This window comes from Cucurbita moschata, unplaced genomic scaffold (genome assembly GCF_002738365.1).
Source record: "Cucurbita moschata cultivar Rifu unplaced genomic scaffold, Cmos_1.0 Cmo_Scf00006, whole genome shotgun sequence".
Taxonomy (NCBI): Eukaryota; Viridiplantae; Streptophyta; class Magnoliopsida; order Cucurbitales; family Cucurbitaceae; genus Cucurbita; species Cucurbita moschata.
The window spans coordinates 5,367,815-5,390,214 of record NW_019268522.1 but is presented as its reverse complement, the minus strand read 5'-3'; the positions used below and the strand labels follow the sequence as shown (position 1 = coordinate 5,390,214).

Below are 22,400 nucleotides of genomic sequence, written 5' to 3'. Positions count from 1 at the left end.
GGCTGCCTATAGGACCAATCCCACCGAGACTAAGGAGATTCAAAGACAAGTGGAAGAACTCATGGATAAAGGATATGTTAGAGAAAGCATGAGTCCTTGTTCGGTTCCTGTGATCTTGGTACCCAAGAAAGATGGCACGTGGAGGATGTGTGTTGATTGTCGAGCCATCAACAAGATAATGGTAAAGTATCCACACCCTATTCCTAGATTGGATGATATGTTGGATGAATTATATGGTGCTAATCTGTTTTCAAAAATAGATCTTAAAAGTGGTTATCATCAAATTCGAATGAATGTGGGAGATGAGTGGAAAACGGCTTTCAAAACAAAGTTTGGGCTTTATGAGTGGCTCGTTATGCCATTTGGCCTTACAAATGCACCAAGTACTTTTATGAGGCTAATGAATCATGTTTTGAGAGACTATATTGGAAAATTTGTTGTTGTATACTTTGATGATATCCTTGTTTACTCAAAAAGCTTGAATGATCATATTTTGCACGTTAAGAAAATTTTGTTTAAACTTAGAGAAGAGAAGCTTTATGCCAACTTCAAAAAGTGCAATTTTTGTCTAGACCAAGTCAACTTCCTAGGGTTCTTAGTTGGAAAGAAGGGAGTACAAGTTGATGAAGAAGAGGTAAAAGCTCTTAGAGAATGGCCAACACCCACAAATGCAACCGAGGTAAGATATTTTCATGGTTTGGCTAGTTTCTATAGGAGATTCATTAAGGATTTAAGTAGCATGTCCTCATCGAGTTCAAGTCGATCCATCAATGTATCCATCTCCTTGTAATAATCCTCCACAGATTTGCGTCCTTGTTTCAATGTTTGAAGCTTTTGCGCCATGTCTTAGACCGTGAATAAAAAGACTAAGACCAAAAGCAAATAAAAGAAAAGGTCAAATCAAATCAGGACGAAAAGGTAATGGTTCTTAACGTATCTGTGTGATTGAACTTTTTATCGTAGTTTTTCAAAGCCACTGAGCCTTTCTTTCTTGTGAAGCCGATGACTTCCGCCACGTCAAGGCAACACTCTACCGCTGAGTTATATCCCTTCCCTTGCCCCCATCGAGAAATAGAACTGACTAATCCTAAGGCTCTTCTTTCAAAGGGGCTTCCACTTCAGGGGTGAATATCTTGGTGGAAGATATTATTTCTTGCAGCAAACTCGGATTCGGCAAGAATCTCATTTTTTAGTAGTACGAAGGGAGACGAAAGAAAGACAAAGACTCATACCTACTTCTTTCCGACGGACCATTAAGAAATTGATTCTATCCTATATAGGGGTAAAAGTTCATAATCGCTTTTTTCCCTAACAGCTGAAGCTGAAAGAAAAGAAATTCTATCAATCAGGGCATATCGTGCCAGGAGTAAGTAGAGTAGCAATTCGAAGGAGTTTTCTATCTTGCATTATTCCAAAGAATTCTATATATCAATTCTTTGATTTAAATCATACGAAGGCTAGTACCCTTCGAGAAGTTATTGGTTTGCCATATGCGCCCATATACTACTCGGTCTTTCTTTGGTTGTCGAATGATAAGAGTGGTATTGTACCACTATTCTGCCCATAGTAACCAAGCTCGCAATATGAGTGTTTGTTCTGCTTTGACTGAACTCAATCACTTTCGGAACTGTAACCAAAGACTATCGATTAATGAGCTAACTAACAAACCCTTTGAAAGAGGAAACCAGGGTAAAACCTTGTCATAGCTTTTTCCCTTAATAGCTGTAGCTTCAAGAAAATAAATTCTATTTTTTCCGTATTTTTGGGGTATTTCTCTTTTTCCCTTAATAGCTGGAACTTAAATTAAAGAAATTCTATCTTTCCCGTATTTTAGGGGTATTTCTCTTTTTCTCTTAATTTTTTTCGTATTTTCACCTCTCTTGTTCGTAAAAAAATGTGTGACAATTCCGAGAAAGAAGGTGTAACGACCCTAAATTTCCACATATCTAGAGTCGCCACTAACGTCTCATGCTCATCTCTAATGCAGAATAAAAATCTAAGCATGCTCACCTTTATTAGCGGAAAATTTTAAAACTTCAGAATACATTAAAACATTGGAAAACACTGCCGGACTTACGTGTTTCAAACATCGTGCTAGAGTTCAAAAGACAAAATAAAACGATTACAAATTAATTAATATAAATGAATGAAATGCAAACGCCCTATCCTAACCAAGACTAGGAATTTTAAATATGCAACTATCCTATGCACGCGCCACAGTCTCTGATCACGATGCCACCGTCAACCGTACATGGGAGCCTTGCCTTTACCTGAAAAAAACAATATGGCACACGGCCTGAGTATATTCGAAGAAATACTCAGTAAGTGACCCCACTATAGGGGCCATGCTAATGCAAACACATGCAATCATGAATAGGGACCTATCTCTAATCATCTTAGGGGTGGCCTCCAGTCTCGGACAAATTGGATGTGTAGTACTTCCCTACACACGACTCACACGTGCGAGTGTGAGTCCCCAGGGCGCTCGCACACCCCCTGGACCCTCTGGTCAAGCTAATCTGTAGCGACGTCCGGAGGTCAGCGGAACCCCATAGTGTCATGCGCCTCATGAACACCCTGATCTGTGTGCTTTCGCACCTGTACGCATTCGCGCTCATCATAAGGTGCGCGTCCGCACTCATCATCTCTAGGGGAAGTAGCCCTATGCTTATGAACATACAAAATGCATGAGGTCCCTCTAAATCCATCGTAATGTCTCTTCTGACACAACCCTCTAGTCTCATCTCTTTGTTACTCTAGGTAACGCATATCGTGGATATTTATATTAATATCATTTTCATGCTCTTAGGGTTGTGTCCTACGTCGATCTAACGACATGATGCAATATGGCACTCATCATCATCTAGCATGCTCAATATGGAAAACATCATCATATTAAGGTAAAAATCATGCAATCATCATGCTAATCATAATGCCACAACGTGCATCAAACATATTAAGCGTCACTCAACAAAATATGTATAAACTGGCACATATCATCAAGCATCATACAATTTATTTAGCCTATCCTATAGTAAGGCCACTTACTTGGTTGGCCTCGGCCGAAGTACTCCCTAAATAGCTAAACGTAAGCTCCCGTTCCATGAGAGCTACTTCCTACTTCGCTGGGGTTTGTTTCCTATCACATCGTTCACCACTTTCCATTAGTATTTCATAATTAATTTACCTATAATTTAATAAATGTGAAATACGGCTCTAAAACGGCCTCGGATACCTTAATCGGGGCCGAAAACAGATCCGGGAGGGTCAAAACAGTGGAAACCGGGCTGAAAATAGGTGAGCCGAGCCGAACAGCCGCTGGAGCCGCCGGAGCGTCATCGGAGGGAGCCCGAGCCGTTTGCACCAAGCCGAGCCGAGGACTGCCACGCCGCTGTGTGACACGTGGCAGCAGCAGAGAAAGCCACGTCGGACGGTAGTGTCGAGTCGAAGAGCGGGTCGGAGTTCGGTTCGGGTCGTGGTTCGGGTCGCGGGCTGTGGAAGGCTACTGGGCCAAGGCTAAACGTTGGGCCTCGGCTTACTGGGTTGGGCCGCAAGTGTTTGGTTTGCAGGCCAGCTCAATTGGACCGTGGGTCTAGTCTGGGTTGGTTCAACTGAACCGTAGCTTCTGGGCCGGTTTGAGGTTTGGGTCGCTGTAGTTGGGCTGGGCCGAAGGCAGAAGCCAAGGGAGGAACGGGCTAGCTCTCCCGGGTTCTGGGTTCGGGTTGACCCGGATCCATGGATCTCGTCTTCCTTACCCGACTTTGGCCGATTTTCCGGCGAGCTTTCTCTCTCCTTCCCGCGGCGTTTCCGTTGCCGATTTTGGTCCTCTTCCTTCCCTTTTCCTCTTTGTTCGTCGTCCTTCTTTCCTTTTTGGGAGTTTTGCGGCCTAAAAGCTCCTAAAAGCCATAGATCTAAGAATCGATTAAGAAACCTAACTTTCTGACCTCGGTTACCAACGATGACGCTTACGAAATAACACAAAACGCACCCTGAGTTATTGTGCTTTTGTTAGGGATCTCTCTTATGGTAGTAACAGGTCGTTTGGTGTCGGTTTAAGGGTGGTTTGAGGGCTCGTCGGAGAAACTGGACACTCGCCGACATTTGTCCGAAATCTCTCTCTCTCTCTCGAAATTTTCTCTCTTTTCTCCCTTTGCAGGTGTTCTGAAGATGCTGGGCTGAGGGTGGGCGTGCTGTGGCCGTCGTTTCGCGTGGGTTCCGTGAAACTCGGCGGTCGCCGGAAAACTCGCGGGTTTTCCGGCAACTGGGTTTTTTTTTTTTTTTTTCGTTTTCTCGTTTTCATTTATTTATTATATACTTTTTTTTTCTTTCTTTCCCGGGTCGTTACAGAAGGAATCGAGAGTTGAGGATTGACTTCCAGTTAACTCTCAGGAATCTGAAGGATTGACTTATGAATTACCTCTGCCCTAAATATCGAGATTTTATCCCGAAAAATAGGGGAAAGATAGAAAATAATTTCTTGAAGCAGCTTTCCTGAAGGGAAAAAGAGAAATACCTTCTAAAATCAAGTTCAAACGCTTCTTGCTCTAAGTCATATTAGCATGACCTGGTGGAATTAGTGTCCTAGGCGAAAGATCCTCGATTCACGTCGCAAACAGTCTACATTGACTCCCTCACAGACAGGGCATTCCTTGTCCGCTTTTAAAGAATAAGTAACAATAACAGACGGTAATGTAATAGAGGTTGTTCAGGTCAAGGAGAAAGAGAAGAGCTAAGATTCCCAGTTTACAGACAGTTAAAGAAAGAAAGGACAAGATTCCATTAAATGTGGTGTAATCAACTAGACCCGGGTATTCTTTTTTTTTCGGAATATGATGCTATCCATAATTGTGCGGTAATTAACATATGGCACATATGGCTTTCTCCTATCACTACTCGTTGAAGAAATGGAAATTTCCATATTAGTTTTTTATGCAAAAGAGCGATCTCGTTTGGAATCAAATTCGTTACGATCTTTTTGGTAGAATGATTCGGATTTGATTGGTCCTAGCACTCGTAACGAGACAAGTAGGTGTGGAGATAGGACGCTAACCATCAAAAAACGACTATTGTTCGTGAAGGTTTCCACAGAAAAACCCCTGAGTTCTGGCAAACAGATCACAATTACAGGTACCTGGGAGCATACCGATAGAATGAACGAAATACGAAGTCTTAATGTATACAAGTTCTTGAAAGTAAAGGAGCAATAACCAATTTCTTGTTTTCTCAAGAGGATTGGTATTGCTCCTTTTTTATTAAAATTTTTTACATAACTTCCTAAGGATAAGAGACATAGGGCTAAAGAGAGAGCCAAAAGAGGATCTCTCTTTCACAAGCCTATTTGAGCGGAAATTGGATTTCTTATCACAAGACTTCGGTTTTTTGGGATAAAATCCCTATTTTTGGGGCTCTTTTCGACTGAGGTAATGTTAAAGGAAACAGAATAGAGTTTCATTTCACAAAGCAATATTACCACATTTAAATTATGTGTCAGATGTATTAATCCCCTGTCCCCTTCATCTGGAAATTTTAGTTCAAATCCTTCGCTCCTGGGTCAGTCAAAGTGATTAATTTGAATAGTGTTTGGTGAATAACTCACAATCACTTAATTCAGCCTGATGAAAACCTTATATTCCCTGAGGAGGTTCTACCCCGTGGAAACGCTCTTTAATGGAACTTTAGCTTTAGCTGGTCGTGACCAAGAAACCACCAGTTTCGCTTGGTGGGCCGAGAATGCCCGACTTATCAATTTATCCAGTAAACTACTGGGGGCTCATGTAGCCCATGCCGGATTAATCGTATTTTGGGCCAGAACTAGACTTTTGGGTCTTATAACGAACTAATTGAACCTTTCAAATATGTATATAGAGGTTGAATATAGATCAATTTGAATATAGATGAATCTACAATATATATCTTTCTATTTATATAGAGATATCATATCAATTACATATCTGTAATGTTAATATAATATACATCGTGGCCCAATTCTATTTCTTTGCTTCATAATTCATGTTGATTCNTCGCGTGTCTACCATTTCACCACCAAGGCATCTTGAAAGTGAATCATATTCCATGAATATGATATCTATCTAGTGTGATGTATGGAATATATGACAACGGTGGAGTGTTAGAGTATTTCTATTGCTCGGTCATGTCATCCGGAAAGGCTAAGACAGAGAGCAACAAACAGACCTTATTTTATGTTGCTTCCTATCTAAATCTATTAGTTTGGCCGTTTTGATTCTTTGGAACAACTCGATGAATTTAGTAGATCTTTTTAGGAGGAACAAGTGAAGGATTGAATAGGAATCGAATAAGGGGAAAGAGGCCGTAAAATGCCTTTCTCTTGTTCTCGAATAGTTAAACCCTTGTTTTGTTGTCGAGGTTCATGAGTTCCATCAGTCTCATTCAGCTTTCAGTCTCTCCTTTGACGAACTGTAAAAGATACGTGATTGATAATGAATGTTTAGTCTTGACTTACAGAGAGTTCCGGATCAAGAAGAAATAGGGGAATATCGTCTTTGGTTCGTTCAGTATCAGTAGTTCAGTTCGTGAACTCTTCAGTCGTCAAGAAAGCAGAAGAAAGAAGCCGCATTCTCTATACATCCCCTTTTCTTTGTCTTTTACTGCCGAGTGATTGCAAAGAGAAAAGAGAGACCAATAAGGAGAGTCGTTCAGTCATCAGAGAGTAGTTAGTTGTTAAGTCGAATGAAGAAATAGGTGTAGGACGGAGTGAACTTGGAGGATTGATCTTACAGTTCGTGAACGAATAGTGCCTTGAAAGAAGGGACAAGTGAAGTAGCTCAGGGAAGTCTCGTTAGTTCAATCAGGTTCAGTTCGAATAGCTACACCGAGTCTTTGAAGGAAAAGGGTTCGGTTCAGTCTCTCTCATCAGGCCAGCCAGGAGTAGAAGTATTGACTTTCTTTAGAGGTTCACAGTCTATCCTGTGAATAAATAGGTTCCTTCAAAACCAAATCCTATTTCGTAATTCTAAATTATTTTAGATCCGATCGAAATAGGATTTTCGGGATAAGGAATAAACAAACCATGGATAAATCCAAGAGACTCCTTCTTAAATCCAAACGATCTTTTCGTAGGCGTTTGCCCCCGATTCAATCGGGGGATCGAATTGATTATAGAAACATGAGTTTAATTAGTATTGCTATAAAACAAGCTCGTATTTTATCTTTGTTACCTTTTCTTAATAATGAGAAACAATTTGAAAGAAGGGCGTCTACCGCTGGAACTATTGGTCTTAGAACCAGGAATAAATAGGCTTACTCTTCAATTGAATTAAAATGAAAATCCAAACTCAACCGCCGATTGATGCTTTGTTCGAAAAATCCCAAAATCTAGATTTGATTGTCGTGTCGTAAGAAAAAAAAGGAGAAGAAGAATTAATCTTTTTTTTATTGAACATATTTGCTCATTTTGACCACTTTATGATATTTTATCATACTAATTTCTACTTTACCTTCTCGGAGTTCATTCTCGAGAGAACTCCATTTTAAGCATTCCGCTGGATTCTTTCCAATCTTCTTATTTTATGATCTCATTGGAAATCATATAAAGACAATTCCTATTTAATATAGCGATTTGGGCAAGTATTTTACGATTAAGAAGCAACTGCCTCTTGTACAGATTGTGTATGAATCTACTATAACTGTAGTCTACCTTATTATATCGAATTACTGCATTTATTCGAGCGATCCACAACTGTCGAAAATTTCTTTTTTGCCTACCTCTATCCCGATAAGCTGAAGCCAAAGCTCTTATTTTCTGTTGAGTAATAGTTCGAGTAAGTCTTGAATGAGCCCCTCGAAAGCTTGATGCAAATAAACGAATTTTTGTTCTACGTCTCCGAGCTATATATCCTCGTTTAATTCTAGTCATTGAATAAATGAAACTTTGATGAATAACTAATTGATTTCCTTTCTTTCAGTTAGTCCTTTCTCCTTTCCTAGTCTATTAATAACAAAACGTATTTTTCCAATGTATAAAATAAAAATTCCAATGGCTTTTGCTACTATAACCTTCCCGACCACGATTTCTTTTTTGGGGTGACTTCCTAGGAATCCTTCTTTCGTCTTTCAAGCTGAATCAAAGCAAAGATCAGATCAAGAAGCCCCTCGCGAAAGAAGTCAATCAAAGGATTCGATTGACTGGTAACGGAGTTATTTCACACTTCCGAAGCATTTACTAATATTCTAATAGTTGGTTGGCCCTCGCCATTATGGAAAAATCCTTGATTTGATTTACGAAGGAGAGAATTGACGAAAAATCACGATCTGGTGACGCAGGGTCTTCCGTCTTCCAAAAGTGTAACAAGTGTTAGAGTTCGATTGATTCAATATCAATCAGCCTAGAAGAGTTGAGGGTTGGAACGTGCGTATAAGAAGAATGATTGGAATTCCTTTCTAAATTCTTGTACGTATCTCAAATAACATCAAAAGTCTTGGTTTCAGGCATTAATTTGGAACCACGTGCATCTAAAGCACCTTTTACTAAGATCAATGTAGTTGTATGTAAACCTAAAGCAATAGCATGATGAACCAAGAAGTCTCCGGGCCCTATTGTTAAGAATAGTGAATTACTATTCTCATTAACAGCATTTAACCAACCTGGCAACCATATGCTTCGACCCGCATTGAACGTCGGACCGCTTGTTGAAGATAAAAGTACATCAAACCCATATGAAGTTTTACCATGAGCAGATTGAATCCATTGGGCAAAAATGGGTTCGATTAAGATTTGTTTCTCCTGAGTACCAAAAGCAAGCATGACATCATTATGAACATAAAGCCCCCAGCTGATAAAGAAAGAGCCCTTTGTCTCTTTATTCTAGTTGTTTGATATTAGTAATAATGCGCTAACACGCCCCTGCCATCTTTCTAAAGCAACAAGCGGGAAACTTGGACTTGAAGAAAGCAACAGCAACCCATCAACCTAATAATAAGGGGCTTGGCTCGAAAGGTTTACGGTAATTCTCTTCAAAGTTGACTTTGAAAACTCTCCAAAACAACAAACAAAGCAACAAGGATACCAACCAACTCCTTTACAGTCTCAAAATTCCATTGCCAGAACCTGAAGAAGGTCAAAGAAAAAGAGAAAGACGAAAGAAGAATGAGACTGAACCTATCCTTTCTTTACCTTTACAGTGATAGAAGGTAGAGTCCAGACTGAACTCAAGATTAATGAGAGTAAACGCCTGAACCTGATTGAACTTATCTTTATTTGACCATGACTGCAAGAGAGACGCGAAAGCCTATGGGGTCCTTTCTGTAACTGGATAACCCGCACTGAAACCCGGCTAACCATTGGATGGTTTGGTGTTTTGATGATCCCTACCTTATTGACCGCAACTTATGTATTGATTATTGCCTTCATTGCTGCTCGGAGATATTGATGGTATTCGTGAACCTCTTTCTGGATCTCTACTTTCGGGGGACGGAAACAATATTCTTTCTGGTGCCATTATCCCTACTTCCTTCTACAGCTATCGGGTTGCACTCCCAATTTGAGAAGCTGCTTCTGTTGATGAATGGTTATACAATGGTGGTCCTTATGAGCTAATTGTTTGTTCTACACTGATGACTTGGTGTAGCATCTTACATGGGTGGAGGGAGAGTGGGAACTGAGTTTACGTATGGGCGTCCTTGGATTGCTGTTGCATATTCCGCTCCTGTTGCAGCTGCTACTGCTGGTTTCTTGATCTACCCAATTGGTCAAGGAAGCTTTTCTGACGGTATGCCTGACGGAATCTCTGGTACTTTAAACTTCATGATTGTATTCCATTACAGGAGCACAGCATCCTTATGCACCCATTTCACATATTAGGTCTAGCTGGTGTATTGGCTTGGCTCCCTATTCAGCGCTATGCATGGTTCCTTGGTAACTTATATCTAGTTTGATCAGGGAAACCACAGAGAATGAATCCGCTAATTCAGGTTACAGATTCGGTCAAGAGGAAGAAACTTATAATATCATCGTAGCTCCCTTTTCATGGTTATTTTGGCCGATTGATCTTCCATACAATATGCTAGTTTCAACAACTCTCGTTCTTTACACTTCTTCCTAGCTGCTTGGCCTCTAGTAGGTATCTGGTTCACTTAGGTATTAGCACTATGCCTTTCAACTTAAATGGTTTCAATTTCAACCAATCCGTAGCGTAGTTGATAGTCAAGGTCGTGTAATTAATACCTGGGCTTAGATTCTTAACCGTGCTAATCTTGGTATGGAAGTTATGCATGAACGTGATGCTCACAACTTCCCTCTAGACCTAGCTGCTCTTGAAGTTCCATCTATCTAGACCTAGCTGCTCTTGAAGTTCCATCTATCACATGGATTAGAAAATGGCAAATTATTAAAATATCCGCGAACTTCGAGATATTTATGAAAATGTCACAAATCAGAAAATCAGATCCATGACGGTGAGCAGTAATCGAAAAATCCCTTAAATCAATAAATCCAACAGTTGGATCTTCACAAAATTTGAATATATTCGAGAGGAGACACACCTCATCACATCACACAGCCAGGATTCAAATTGGAGGTCGGTAGCTTGCTGATCAAAGATGATATTTCTAACGAATAATCTAGAAAGATCATTCTCAAAATCACGACGATTCTAAAGGTTTGAACGTCAATTTAAGCTTCTCCTATAAAGTCCAAAGTTGGGGCATTCAAATAAAACAAGAATCGAGAAAGTCAAGCTGTCAATCGTGAGTTATAGCCATTTAGTTTTTGGGGTTTCCATTCTAGGATTTCTTCCAAATTTGAGATCAATTGATCACCAATCCCTTCAAGCTTGTTCCTACAATTTCTAAGCAAGATTTCCCATAAGTTTTATGAAGGAATTAAGTGTTGAAAGGGCCTAGAATCCGTTTGATATGAATCAAGAGACATCAATCATACAATATACTTCAATGAAGATGTGAAGGAAATATTGTTGAAATTATGAAAAGATATTTCAAGTCATGCCATATTGAAAAAATGAAGTTTCATGTTATAAATTTTGGGTAGATTACAATTTTGAGTAATTTAGAGTTATTGTATTTCATTAATATATTTTAAGACTTTTTATTGACTTTAGTTACAAGTTAATTATAGTCATTAAGTATGAATGTTACCACTCTTGGAATGCCTTTAATAGTGAAAGCTTGGGAATGGTGGTCCCGAACGTCGACGACGACGAGGTAAGTAGCTATTTTAGACTTTTTCTTAAAAAATACTTGTAGGAATCACTTGAAATTCATAATGAACCTTAAACCAAGTATGAATTAAGGTAATATAAAAGAAAAACATCAATAACCGAGAGTTAAGGCCCTTAGCCAATCAAATTGCTTGAATTTAAGTAACATTCAAATAATCCACTAAATAAACTCCGCTACTATGAACTTAAATTATGAACATATTATGACATGTTAAGATTATATATGAAATTTGGTGGTCATTGGACAAGGGCAAGTAGCTAAACCAAGTAACGATGTAAATGACTATAATGCCCTAAGGGTCTTATCTTCGGTTCATGAAGTAAATGACCTCCAAGGTCTATGAAACTTTGTAACATACCCTATTTTATGATGATTGATGACATGGTAAAGTTTGAAAGCTATTGGAAAAATTTTAGAGGTTAAACCAAGAATTAGGGGATAAACCGACTAAAATGCTCTTAGGACCTTTAAGGTATTTTCAAGGTCTAAACGCCCTTCAAATAACTTGCTTCTTCTTATAAGGCCTGTGTAACGACCCGAAATTTTCTACTTAATTTAAGGTCGTTACTATATACGTACCATAAACATTGAATGCGGAAGACTTCATTTAAATTCCATAAAACATAACCTTTAACTTAAAACACAGTCATGGACTTACGTGTTTTGAAAACATCTTTAAAACGACACAACAAAAGACTCGAAATAAAATAAATAAGCGTTTAAATTTAAAACATCCTATTCTATCCTAAGTCTAAGAATATAAATGTCACTATCCTATGCATGTGCCATGATCTTGAGTTGCGATGCCGTCGTCAGCTGTACAGGAATGCCTTGCCTTAACCTGAAAAATGTAGTAGCACATGGCTTGAGTATTTCTTTAAATACTCAGTAAGTGACCCCACTATTGGGGTTAAATGCAACAATCACATGCAATGAAATGATGGGACCTATCTTTCATTTCGTTTCGTTTCGTTTCGTTTCGTTTCATTTCATTTCGTTTCGTTTCGTTTTGTTTCGTTTTTCCTACGGTGTAATCCTAACAGGTAACCGTGGACGTGTACCATATACTCTACACGCAGCCCATACGTGCGAGTATGGGCTCACCAGCTAGTTCGCACACCACTGGGCCACTGTCCCTAGCCGGTGGGCATGCTCTGGGGGCCCACCGGGACCCGTTAAAACTAAAACCGTCACGGCAGCGCTATGCCCAGCGCTATGCAAAGCATAACGATCGTTGTCCTGCCATTTGGATGTACGCGTCCGTACCCTCGTGATGGGATAGGGGTATCCCCCCAAATGCATGATCACACAATATGCATGAGGTCCCATTAGTCCTACAGTCATCATTTAATGAACATAACCCCATGTCACGTTTTCATGCTTACATGTCATTCTCATTCTCATTTCGTTACATATCATACATATTTCTAGCGGGGTTATGTATCATGCAATTTACCGTATTTCATCTCATACAATTCATTCAGTTACATTCCAATACTCATACAACAAGCCATAATCGTACAAGGGCTACACATCGTCACATGCATTCATATCACATCAACTAAGCAGCATAAATTACATACATTCACGTTCACATGATTTCGTACTTAAGCACAATAATCTAGCATACAATGTATCATATCATAACCAAGTCATAACGTAAACACTTCATAGTCATATCGTTCTCTAACTTACCATAGTCTTAATGTTCTTATACCTATCACAGACATATCATTACATGACGTACCTTAGTCATATCGTCACAAGAACGTACCCTAACGCTATTGTTCTATCAATCTATCACAAACCTATCCCTTTCTACCCATAACCTAACCGTATTCTTTCATCAATCTCTCCTATCCATAGCACTCCGGTGTGTAACCTAACTCTAACGTTTCATGAACGTATCTTACTCCTATTGTTACATTTCATTTTGTGCATCCTTCTCGTACCCTATCTCAAACATATCCTTAAGCACATCGTACCATAATTATTATCATACAAACCACATATTATAATATAACATAACATATAGGAAGCATATCGATCCACAGACAATTCACACATATCAATATATATGACACGTACAGAACCACAGGGCACGTGTCAACATCAAATATAACCATGCCGATAGTCAGGTCACTTACCTGGATAGCTTAAGTCGTTGTCACAAATATATCTTTAATGAAAGTTTGATTCCGTCCTCTGAAATCCGAGTCAACCTATATGACTTCATGACATTAGTTTCAAGTTTTATCTCTATAAAATTATTACTCTAATTTACATTGGCCGTCTTAAAATTCTGATCTTTTCTGTTGGACAAAATTTAAAGAAGCTCACTGGCCTATGATGAAAATTCCGATGTTTTCTGTTACACAAAATTGAAAGGAGCTCACTGAAGTCTGATATTTCCTTTTATTGTTAAATACTGTTTAACAAATCTTTCCTTAATCTCTCTCCCTCTCTCTCTCATCTTTTTCATTCTGTAACTGGGTTTTAAAATTGAAAGGAGCTCATTACCGTCTCATATTTCCTTTTATTGCTAAATATTGTTTAACAAATCTCAATCTCCCTCTCTCTCTCTCTCTCTAATCTTTTTCATTCTGTAAATAGGTTTTTCAATTGTGTAAACAGATATTAAGACCAATTTTAAGTACAGCCTATTATCTTTTAGTTTATAGATTTGTCACCTAAAATTTTATTGAATCTAACTTATAATATAATTGATAACGTAAACTTTTAAAAAAAACATTTAAAACAACTTTTTCTCTAGAAAACGAGGGAAAATATACACAATCTCTACAACTACTAAGGTAAGAATAATGCTAGGTACCACTCAAAGAATAAGGGACCAAGGTCCTCAAACTCAAAAACTAAAAAAACTCCTAAGACCTCTCATGGTAAAGCATGTTCATGACTCAGACTATGCTGTTTGAAAGGTATGAAGCCTTAAGCGTAGGTATTTAGACTATGCCGCTTGAAACGTAAGATCCTCCTTTATAATAATATACTATCAAAAGGGTTTCGTAGAATAATACCCTAAGGAAGGTTATATAGTCCATGTGTTTGTAGGTAAAGAGAAAAAGGTGCGGCAGTGGAGTAAGGAAAAAGACACCAAATAAAACCTAACTTAGGAATACAAGTAAAGCATATTAAACTTGAATGATTGGAAATGAAGTCACTTAGTTTGGTGCTCGAGAGGAGTCGTAGGTTTGTCAAGTCAACCCCATCTATATTCAAAGTTCACAGCTTTACTGAGTTCGAAAGTTACTAATTAATTTAATTTGGTTTAAAACCTATTTTTAATTTTTAACTTCGGTTGACTTTTGGGAAATTGATCCGGCAGCCCCATGTGAATTGTATATGAATTAAATACCAAGTAAAGTCAATGATTGAAGGGAGTAAATTAAATGTGACCATAAAAAGGAGGCAGTTCCATTGATTTGCCACAACACAAATTTGAGAAATAAATGAGAAGCTCCCAATATGCCAAAAATCAGGACGCTCCTATTCTTGTTCTTTCTCTTCCTCTCAGCCGCCGTTGAGGCAAAACCAAAGCCTAAGAAAGTTAAATGTAAAGACAAGGGATTTCCTCAATGTTACAAATCTGAGCACTATTGCCCTGCTGATTGTCTTCGAACTTGTGTTGTTGATTGTTCCTCTTGCAAACCTGTTTGTACTCCGCCACCCCCTCCGCCCCCATCTCCTCCTCCGCCGCCACCAAAACCCCGCAAGCTCAAGTCTCCACCGCCTCCTCCGTACGTTTACTCGTCACCCCCGCCTCCACCCCCATACATTTACTCGTCACCCCCGCCACCACCCCGACATGTTTACTCTTCCCCTCCGCCGCCCCCATACATTTACTCTTCCCCTCCACCGCCTCCCTTCATTTACTCTTCTCCACCTCCACCCGCTACAACGGAGCCTCCACCTCCAATTCCTCCAACTCCAACCCCTCCAACATCCCTTTCTCCACCGCCATCATCTGAGGCGTCCGGACAGAAGAAAGTTAGGTGCAAGAACAGGAGCTTTCCACATTGCTACGGGATGGAGTTGACTTGTCCAACTGATTGTCCCGGCCAATGTGAGGTTGATTGTGTTACTTGCAGCGCCGTTTGCAGTAAGTTTTCACTCGTTTTCTTTTTTAATAAGTTAACAAAGTCAAAGTTGGTTGATCAAAAATAAAAAATAAAAAAATTACTAGTATGACAACTAACTTGTTTTCGAGTAAAGGTTAGAAACCACGACTTTCCATAATAATATAATATTGTGTACATATATGTTTGGATTATCTTCTTATTTTTAATTTTTACGTACGCACAGACTGTAACCGTCCCGGAGCAGTGTGCCAAGACCCAAGATTCATTGGAGGAGATGGAATCACCTTCTACTTCCATGGAAAAAAAGACAAAGATTTCTGCATCGTCACCGACTCCAACCTCCACATCAACGCCCACTTCATCGGTAGAAGAAACGTCGACATGAAGAGGGACTTCACTTGGGTCCAATCCCTTGGCATCCTCTTTGACTCCCACCAGCTCTTCATCGGCGCTAGAAAAACCTCAACTTGGGATGACGCCAATGACCGCCTCTCCCTCTTGTTCAACAACCAAACCATTGTCCTCTCAAACCAAGAGGGCGCCACCTGGAGTAATTCAACCACGTACGAGGGGATCACAATAACTAGAACACGCAACACAAATGCAGTTGAGATCAATGTACCTGGTAACTTCAAAATCAAAGCCGTTGTGGTTCCTATAACGGAAAAGGAATCGAGGATCCACAAGTATGGAATTACACAAGAGGATTGCTTTGCCCATTTGGATTTGAGCTTCAAGTTCTATGCTTTGAGTGGGAAAGTGAATGGGGTTTTGGGGCAGACTTATGGTAGCAACTACGTGAGCAGGGCCAAGATGGGAGTAGCAATGCCTGTTTTGGGGGGCGATAAGGAGTTTGCTTCTTCAGGTCCTTTTGCTACGGATTGTGCGGTTGCACGGTTCAATGGGCAGTTGGAAGGAAAAGACAGTTCCTTGGAGGTTACAGCCTATGACAATATGAGCTGTGGCAGTGACATGGAAGGTGAAGGAGTTGTTTGCAAACGATAGGTTTGATCTCAATTGCTGGATTCTTCATCAAACCAATAAACGTTATGCTAATTATATCATAAAAAGTAATTAAGAATAAAAGTGGAAACATGAAATGTGAAACCTTCTTTATTTTTTATTTCCTAATATCAAAATGAAGCCAAACAATTTGTTTTTGTTCTTTTAACTTTCTTCTTGTAAGAGAATATAATTAATTTATATCATATTTCTTTCTCCAATACTCTTATGTTTAGCTTTGAGGGGAGGAAGGTACAATATGATTGGAATGATGGTTATAATTTTTTTTTTTTACTAACAATTATGATATGATACAGCTCATACATCATCACATACTATCATATGACACAGTTCATACATCATCATAATTCATACATTATCGCATATTAACATACGGCATCGTACGACACAGTTCATACATATCCTATAGTAGAGTTACTTACTTGGTTAGCCTTAGTGTAACTGATATGATATGGAATCAATACAAGGGGAATAAGATGCGGATTACCTTGTTGATCGAATATCTCAAGGCAAGAACACTTGATTGAGATTCGAATCACTCCACAAGCAAGATCGATCATGTCTAGCTTGAATGATTCTTGTTGATCAAATATCTCAAACACTTGTTTGAGATTCGAATCACTCCACAAGCAAGATTGATCATGTCGAGCTTGAATGATTCTACATACAACCTAAACTACATAGAGTTGCAAATAAACTTAGCCATGGGCTAAAGAAAGCACAAATGCTCCTTTTACTATATTTTTCAAGTCTGCCTTACAAATATAACATACATGGCTTTATATAGCCTCAAAATGAAACTATTAAAGTCATTACAAAAGTTGTAGCATTCACACTTTATGCCCATAATTAGCCATTATGTAAATGTAACCGAAATTAAATAAAATGTCTTAAAATACAATAACTCTAAATTATAACCCACCCAAAATTTACAACAATCGAACTTTATTCTTCTTCAATGTAGCATGAATTGAAACATCTTTTTGATAATTTTGACAACCTTTTCTTCACATATTCATTGAAGCATATTGTATGATTGATGTCTCTTGGTTCATATCAGTAACGACCCTAAATTTCCACATACTCAGAGTCGCTACTAACATCTCATGCTCATCTATAATGCGGAAATATAACTCTTACATGAACATAATTGATAACGTAAACTTCAAAAAACGTTTAAAACAACTTTTTCTCTGGAAAACACAGCCATGGTCTTACGTGTTTAAATATGAAATACTGAAATTTAGAGAAAACAAAAACAAATACAAAATAATTTAAAACAATGAAATGCAAAACAACCTATTCTAACCTAAGACTAGAAATGTAAATATGAGTCTACCCTATGCATGTGCCACAGTCTCTGCTCGCGATGACGCCGTCCTCCGTACAAGTGTACCTTGCCTTTACCTGAAAAATGATGTGGCACACGGCCTGAGTATTTCAAAGAATACTCAGTAAGTGGCCCCACTATAGGGGGCTATGCAAATCCAAACACATGCAATCGTTTAATTCTCTAAATAGTCTACTCCCATATCTAAATCGTTTAATATTTAGTAAATCGTTTAATTTTCTAAATAGTTTAATTCTGTTCAGCAGTTTATTCTATTCCCACATATTTTTGTTTGGCTTTACTATTTCCAAATCTAATTTCTTCTCCTTGCATGTATTGTTTTTATCTTCTTCTCTTTCCATGTATTTATTATTATTATTATTATTATTATTATTATTATTTGATCTGTTTTCCCAATCTTCCTCTCTCTCTTTTTTTTCTTTTTTTTTATCCTGTTTCCAAATCTTCATTTTTTTTTATTTGGATATGGATATGTTTTCCAGATCTTCTTTTCCCTATCTTCATCTCTTTTTTATCTATCTATTTTTTTTTTTCTGACCACGAACTCTGGATAGGATAGATAATTTCTAATTCAGATCATTTCAACAGATAATTTCTAAATTTTTAAGTCAGATCTAAATAATTGCTAATATCCTTCGTAAAAAGAAAAAGTAAATCTGACTACTAACCTCAAATGGCATCTCTCTTCCTTTATCTGCCTACCATCTCTCCATTATCTGCCTTCTTCTGATCTCTCCATTATTGTCTAACCATCTATCCGTCATTATTGTCTAACCATCTCTCCATCATATGCATATTTTTCCTCCATAAAATATTTTCTTTCCTTTCTTTTTTGATGAATTATTGATATAGGATGAGAGAGGTATTTTAGGGGAGGGGATGAGAGATTGAAGGAGAGGTGGACCGTTTTTTTTTTCCTTATTTTTATTTTAAGATATATATATATATATTAAACCATTTTCTCTATTTTGTTATTTTTATTCTAATACATATATATTAAACCTAACGGGGGCGTTACACTTAGTCTGAGTATTCCCTAATTTAATTAATGTAAGCTCTCGTTCCTCAAAAGCTACTTCAAAGATTATCGGGGTTCACTTCCTATCGATCGTTCGTCACCTTTTGTTAGTATTTCATATTTTAATTAATAATCCAATTAACAATATGAAATATGGCTCTAAAACGGTCTCAGTAAAAATCGAATAACATGTTTTCATTGTTTTTGAATTGTGTTGGGTAATAAAACTTGAAATAAAAATATGTCAATATTATTTCAGGTTGTTTGGTTGCTTCCATCCAAATATAGTTAGTTATAATATTATATTTAATGGGTACAAATTATAATAATTTCTGAAATCTTCTATTTTCCTTCTCTCCTCTCCACTATTATACTTTGGTTCAGTTTACAGTAATTTTGGCTCTAATTGATTCTTATTTTCTTTTCTTTCCTCTAATATATTATAGATTATCACTTTAATTAATTATAATTTTTTTTCCTTTTTAAAAATACATGGAATCATCATTTTTTTGTTTGAGTAATTCATATTTTCAACCAAATTTGATTTGATTTTCTTTTCCTTTTAATTTTAATTTTATTCCAATTTAATTCTATTATCATATTTTCTATTGATTTATTATTTCTAAATGATTTCTTTCTTCTTTTTTTTTTTTATTTGGAAATATCTGTATTTCTTTGTCTCTTATTTTTCTCTCTGTTTTCTAAATCTGGGTATTTCTCTTTTTTTCTTTTAATCTTTCTGTATTTCTTTCTCTTTTATTTTTCTCCAAATCTTGGTATTTTTAGATCTAAATATTGCAACCATTAATATCATCTGAGAAAAAAAATAAAAAATAAAAAATAAAAAATAAAAAATAAAAAATCTTACTACTAACTTTTTGGCATCTCTTATTTTTACTTAGTGTGAGAAATTCGTTGAGTATTTGAGGGGAGAGAGTGGTGTGAGTTTGACCGAAAGATGAGATTAGTTGATGTGGAGATGGCCAGTAAGATTGGGATTAACTTGTTGATAAAATATCCAAGAACATTGTTTTAAATTCGAATTACTCTACAAGTCGATTATGTCTAGCTTGAATGATTCTTGTTGATCAAATATCTCAACGCAAGAACACTTGTTTGAGATTCGACTCACTCTACAAGCAAGATTGATCATGTCGAGTTTGAATGATTCTACATGCAACCTAAGCTACGTAGAATTGTAAAGAAACTTAGTCATTAGTCATTGGCTAAAGAAAGCACGAATGCTTTTTTTTACTACATTTTCCAAGTCTACTCACAAATACAACCTATATGGCTGGCTTTATATAGCCTCAAAATTAAACTATTAAAGCATTCCAAGAGTTAATAACGTTCATACTTAATGACCATAATTAATGGTTATGTAATTGTAACCTAAAGTAAATAAAAAGTCTTAAAATACATTAATCAAATACAATAACTCTAAATTACTCTAAATTGTAATCCACCCAAAGTTTACAACATGAAACTTCATTCTTCTTCGATGTGGCATGAATTGAAATATCTTTCGATATTTCAACAATACTTTCTTCGTATCTTCATTGAAGCATATTGTATGATTGATGTCTCTTGGTTCATATCATTAGTTGTTATTATTATTATTTTTCTATTTATTTTTTTATTTTCCAATCGTGTTAGGGATATTTGTCCATTTTTTACGTCCTCGTTGTGTTATGGAATCTGATGTTTATTTATATTTTATTTAATGGATATAATAGTAAATGGCTAGGTAGGTTTGAACAATTATATATATTCTAGTTTTTGTATTCTTTGTATCCATGACAAAAATCATCCATATAAACCTCTAACAATCATAATATTTACCATCGTGGCGTTATCATAAATATTTCTCGTTGTGCTCTCTCTCTTATTCTTTGTATTTTTCATCTAGATCGAGTATTTGAATTGTGCCATCCTAACAGCTCCTATCAAAGGTAGGAGAGATTCATCACGATTTGGAAAGATGAAAACTTAAAATATTGGAACTAAAAAGTTTGATAGATCTGATTTCAATTTTTGGAATATGCAGTTTGAAGAATATTTGTATCAGAAAGATGTTCATGAACCCTTGCTCAGGGTGAAGTCGGACTCCATTACAACAAAACAATGAATGCTTAATGATCGGCAGACTCTAAGGTTGATTTAACATTGTCCAGAAATGTAGCATTCAGCATCTTCAAGGAGAAGATGAAAAATCAAAGAAGAAGCAAAACCACCAATCTTGAGGTTATAATTATCTTGTAAATAGCAAAAGATATTGGGGATGCTTTAATTTTCGGTGTGAACAATCTGATTAAATAATGAATTTAGGATTTGAAGGCATATTTTCATTAATTTTCAAGTAAGGAACTCTTCCAAAATTTTATATTTAAAAATCTTGAGAAAGTATATCTTAGTGACAACAAAGCAGTGTCGTGTAAAGTTTAGATAAGTATTAAAGCTTTTGAAAAGAAATTGGAAAGAAAATATTATGAAAAAATGGGCAAATAGTCATTTTTTCTATTTTTTTGGGTTGAAGGATTTTTAATTTCTGATAGAGAAAGAGAAAGAAGCTCAAGAATGGAAAATGGTAAGGTTTTGAAAAAATAATAACTAAAACTAGTCACAAATATTATCAATAGTTAAACTTAGTAGGTAAAAAAATATTTATTTTTACTATTTCAAAATAGACCATCTTTATTTAATCAATCAAATACTTATTCTTAACGTCAGACTCTACAAGCAATTTATGAAATGTTTCTAATTTGAGAGGTTGTGTCAACAAGTTAGATTTCAGATACCAAAAAAGATAAATTAACAGTTCCTTTTGTAAGATACCTAAGAAACTGAAATTTTATTCTTATGTGCTTGGAATGTCATGTAAAACTAGATTTTTAGACAACTTAATAGTTGAAGTATTATCACACAACTTTGTTCATTCTGTTTGAGAGTGACTAATCTTTTTTAGTATCCTCCACCGCTTGACATGCATAAGCACTAGCAACAACAAACTCAACTTCTGTGGTGTATAAGGTGACTATAGGTTGCTTATGAGAAGACCAAGCTACTGGTTCTTCACTCATCATAAACACATAGTTTGAAATACTCTTGCTATCTTCAATGTCTCCAACATAGTCACTATCGACAAATCCAATTAAATCACTAACTTCTCCCTTTCTTGCTATCTTTAATGACTCCAACATAGTCACTATCAACAAATCCAATTAAATCACTAACTCCTCCCTTTTTATAAAATAAACCATAATTTATAGTACCTTTCAAGTACTTTAAAACACTTTTAACTTCAATAAGATGTTGTGTTGGACATGTCATAAAACAACTAATCAAACTTACAAAAAAAAAACATGAGATCAGGATATGTGGCTGTGAGATACATCAGACTTTCCACTATCTGTTTATACTAAGGTATAGGTACTTTTACACCATTTTCATCTTTGCCAATTTTTCTATTCTAGAATAATGTGTATTTTTCTATGCCAAATCGATTTAAAATTTCAACATAATACTTTCTTTGACATACCATCTAACATTTGTATTACCTCTATTCCAAGAAAAAATCTCATCTGACCTAAGTCAGCCATATCAAACTTTTCTTCATGGAACATTTAAATTCCTTAAGTTCTTCCTTTCTATGTGTAACGACCCGAAATTTTCTACTTAATTTAAGGTCGCTACT

General features: G+C 36.8%; 1 protein-coding gene across 1 annotated transcript; it reads left to right on the top strand.

Annotated features, from left to right (window-relative positions):
* Positions 1-14,677: 14,677 nt before the first annotated feature.
* On the top strand, positions 14,678-16,421 carry LOC111443907. Its single transcript, XM_023081748.1, has 2 exons — positions 14,678-15,334; positions 15,538-16,421. The coding sequence occupies exons 1-2, from the start codon at positions 14,701-14,703 to the stop codon at positions 16,317-16,319; spliced, it is 1,416 nt and encodes a 471-aa protein (XP_022937516.1). The 5' UTR covers positions 14,678-14,700; the 3' UTR covers positions 16,320-16,421.
* The last annotated feature ends 5,979 nt before the right edge of the window (positions 16,422-22,400 follow it).

What these genes read in the sequence shown, in the direction of transcription:
- LOC111443907 (XM_023081748.1), top strand. Translation starts at nt 14,701, where the DNA reads ATGCCAAAAATCAGGACGCTCCTATTCTTGTTCTTTCTCTTCCTCTCA. An exon ending in TACTTGCAGCGCCGTTTGCA is followed by an intron (nt 15,335 to 15,537) that starts GTAAGTTTTCAC and finishes ACGTACGCACAG; the next exon opens with ACTGTAACCGTCCCGGAGCA.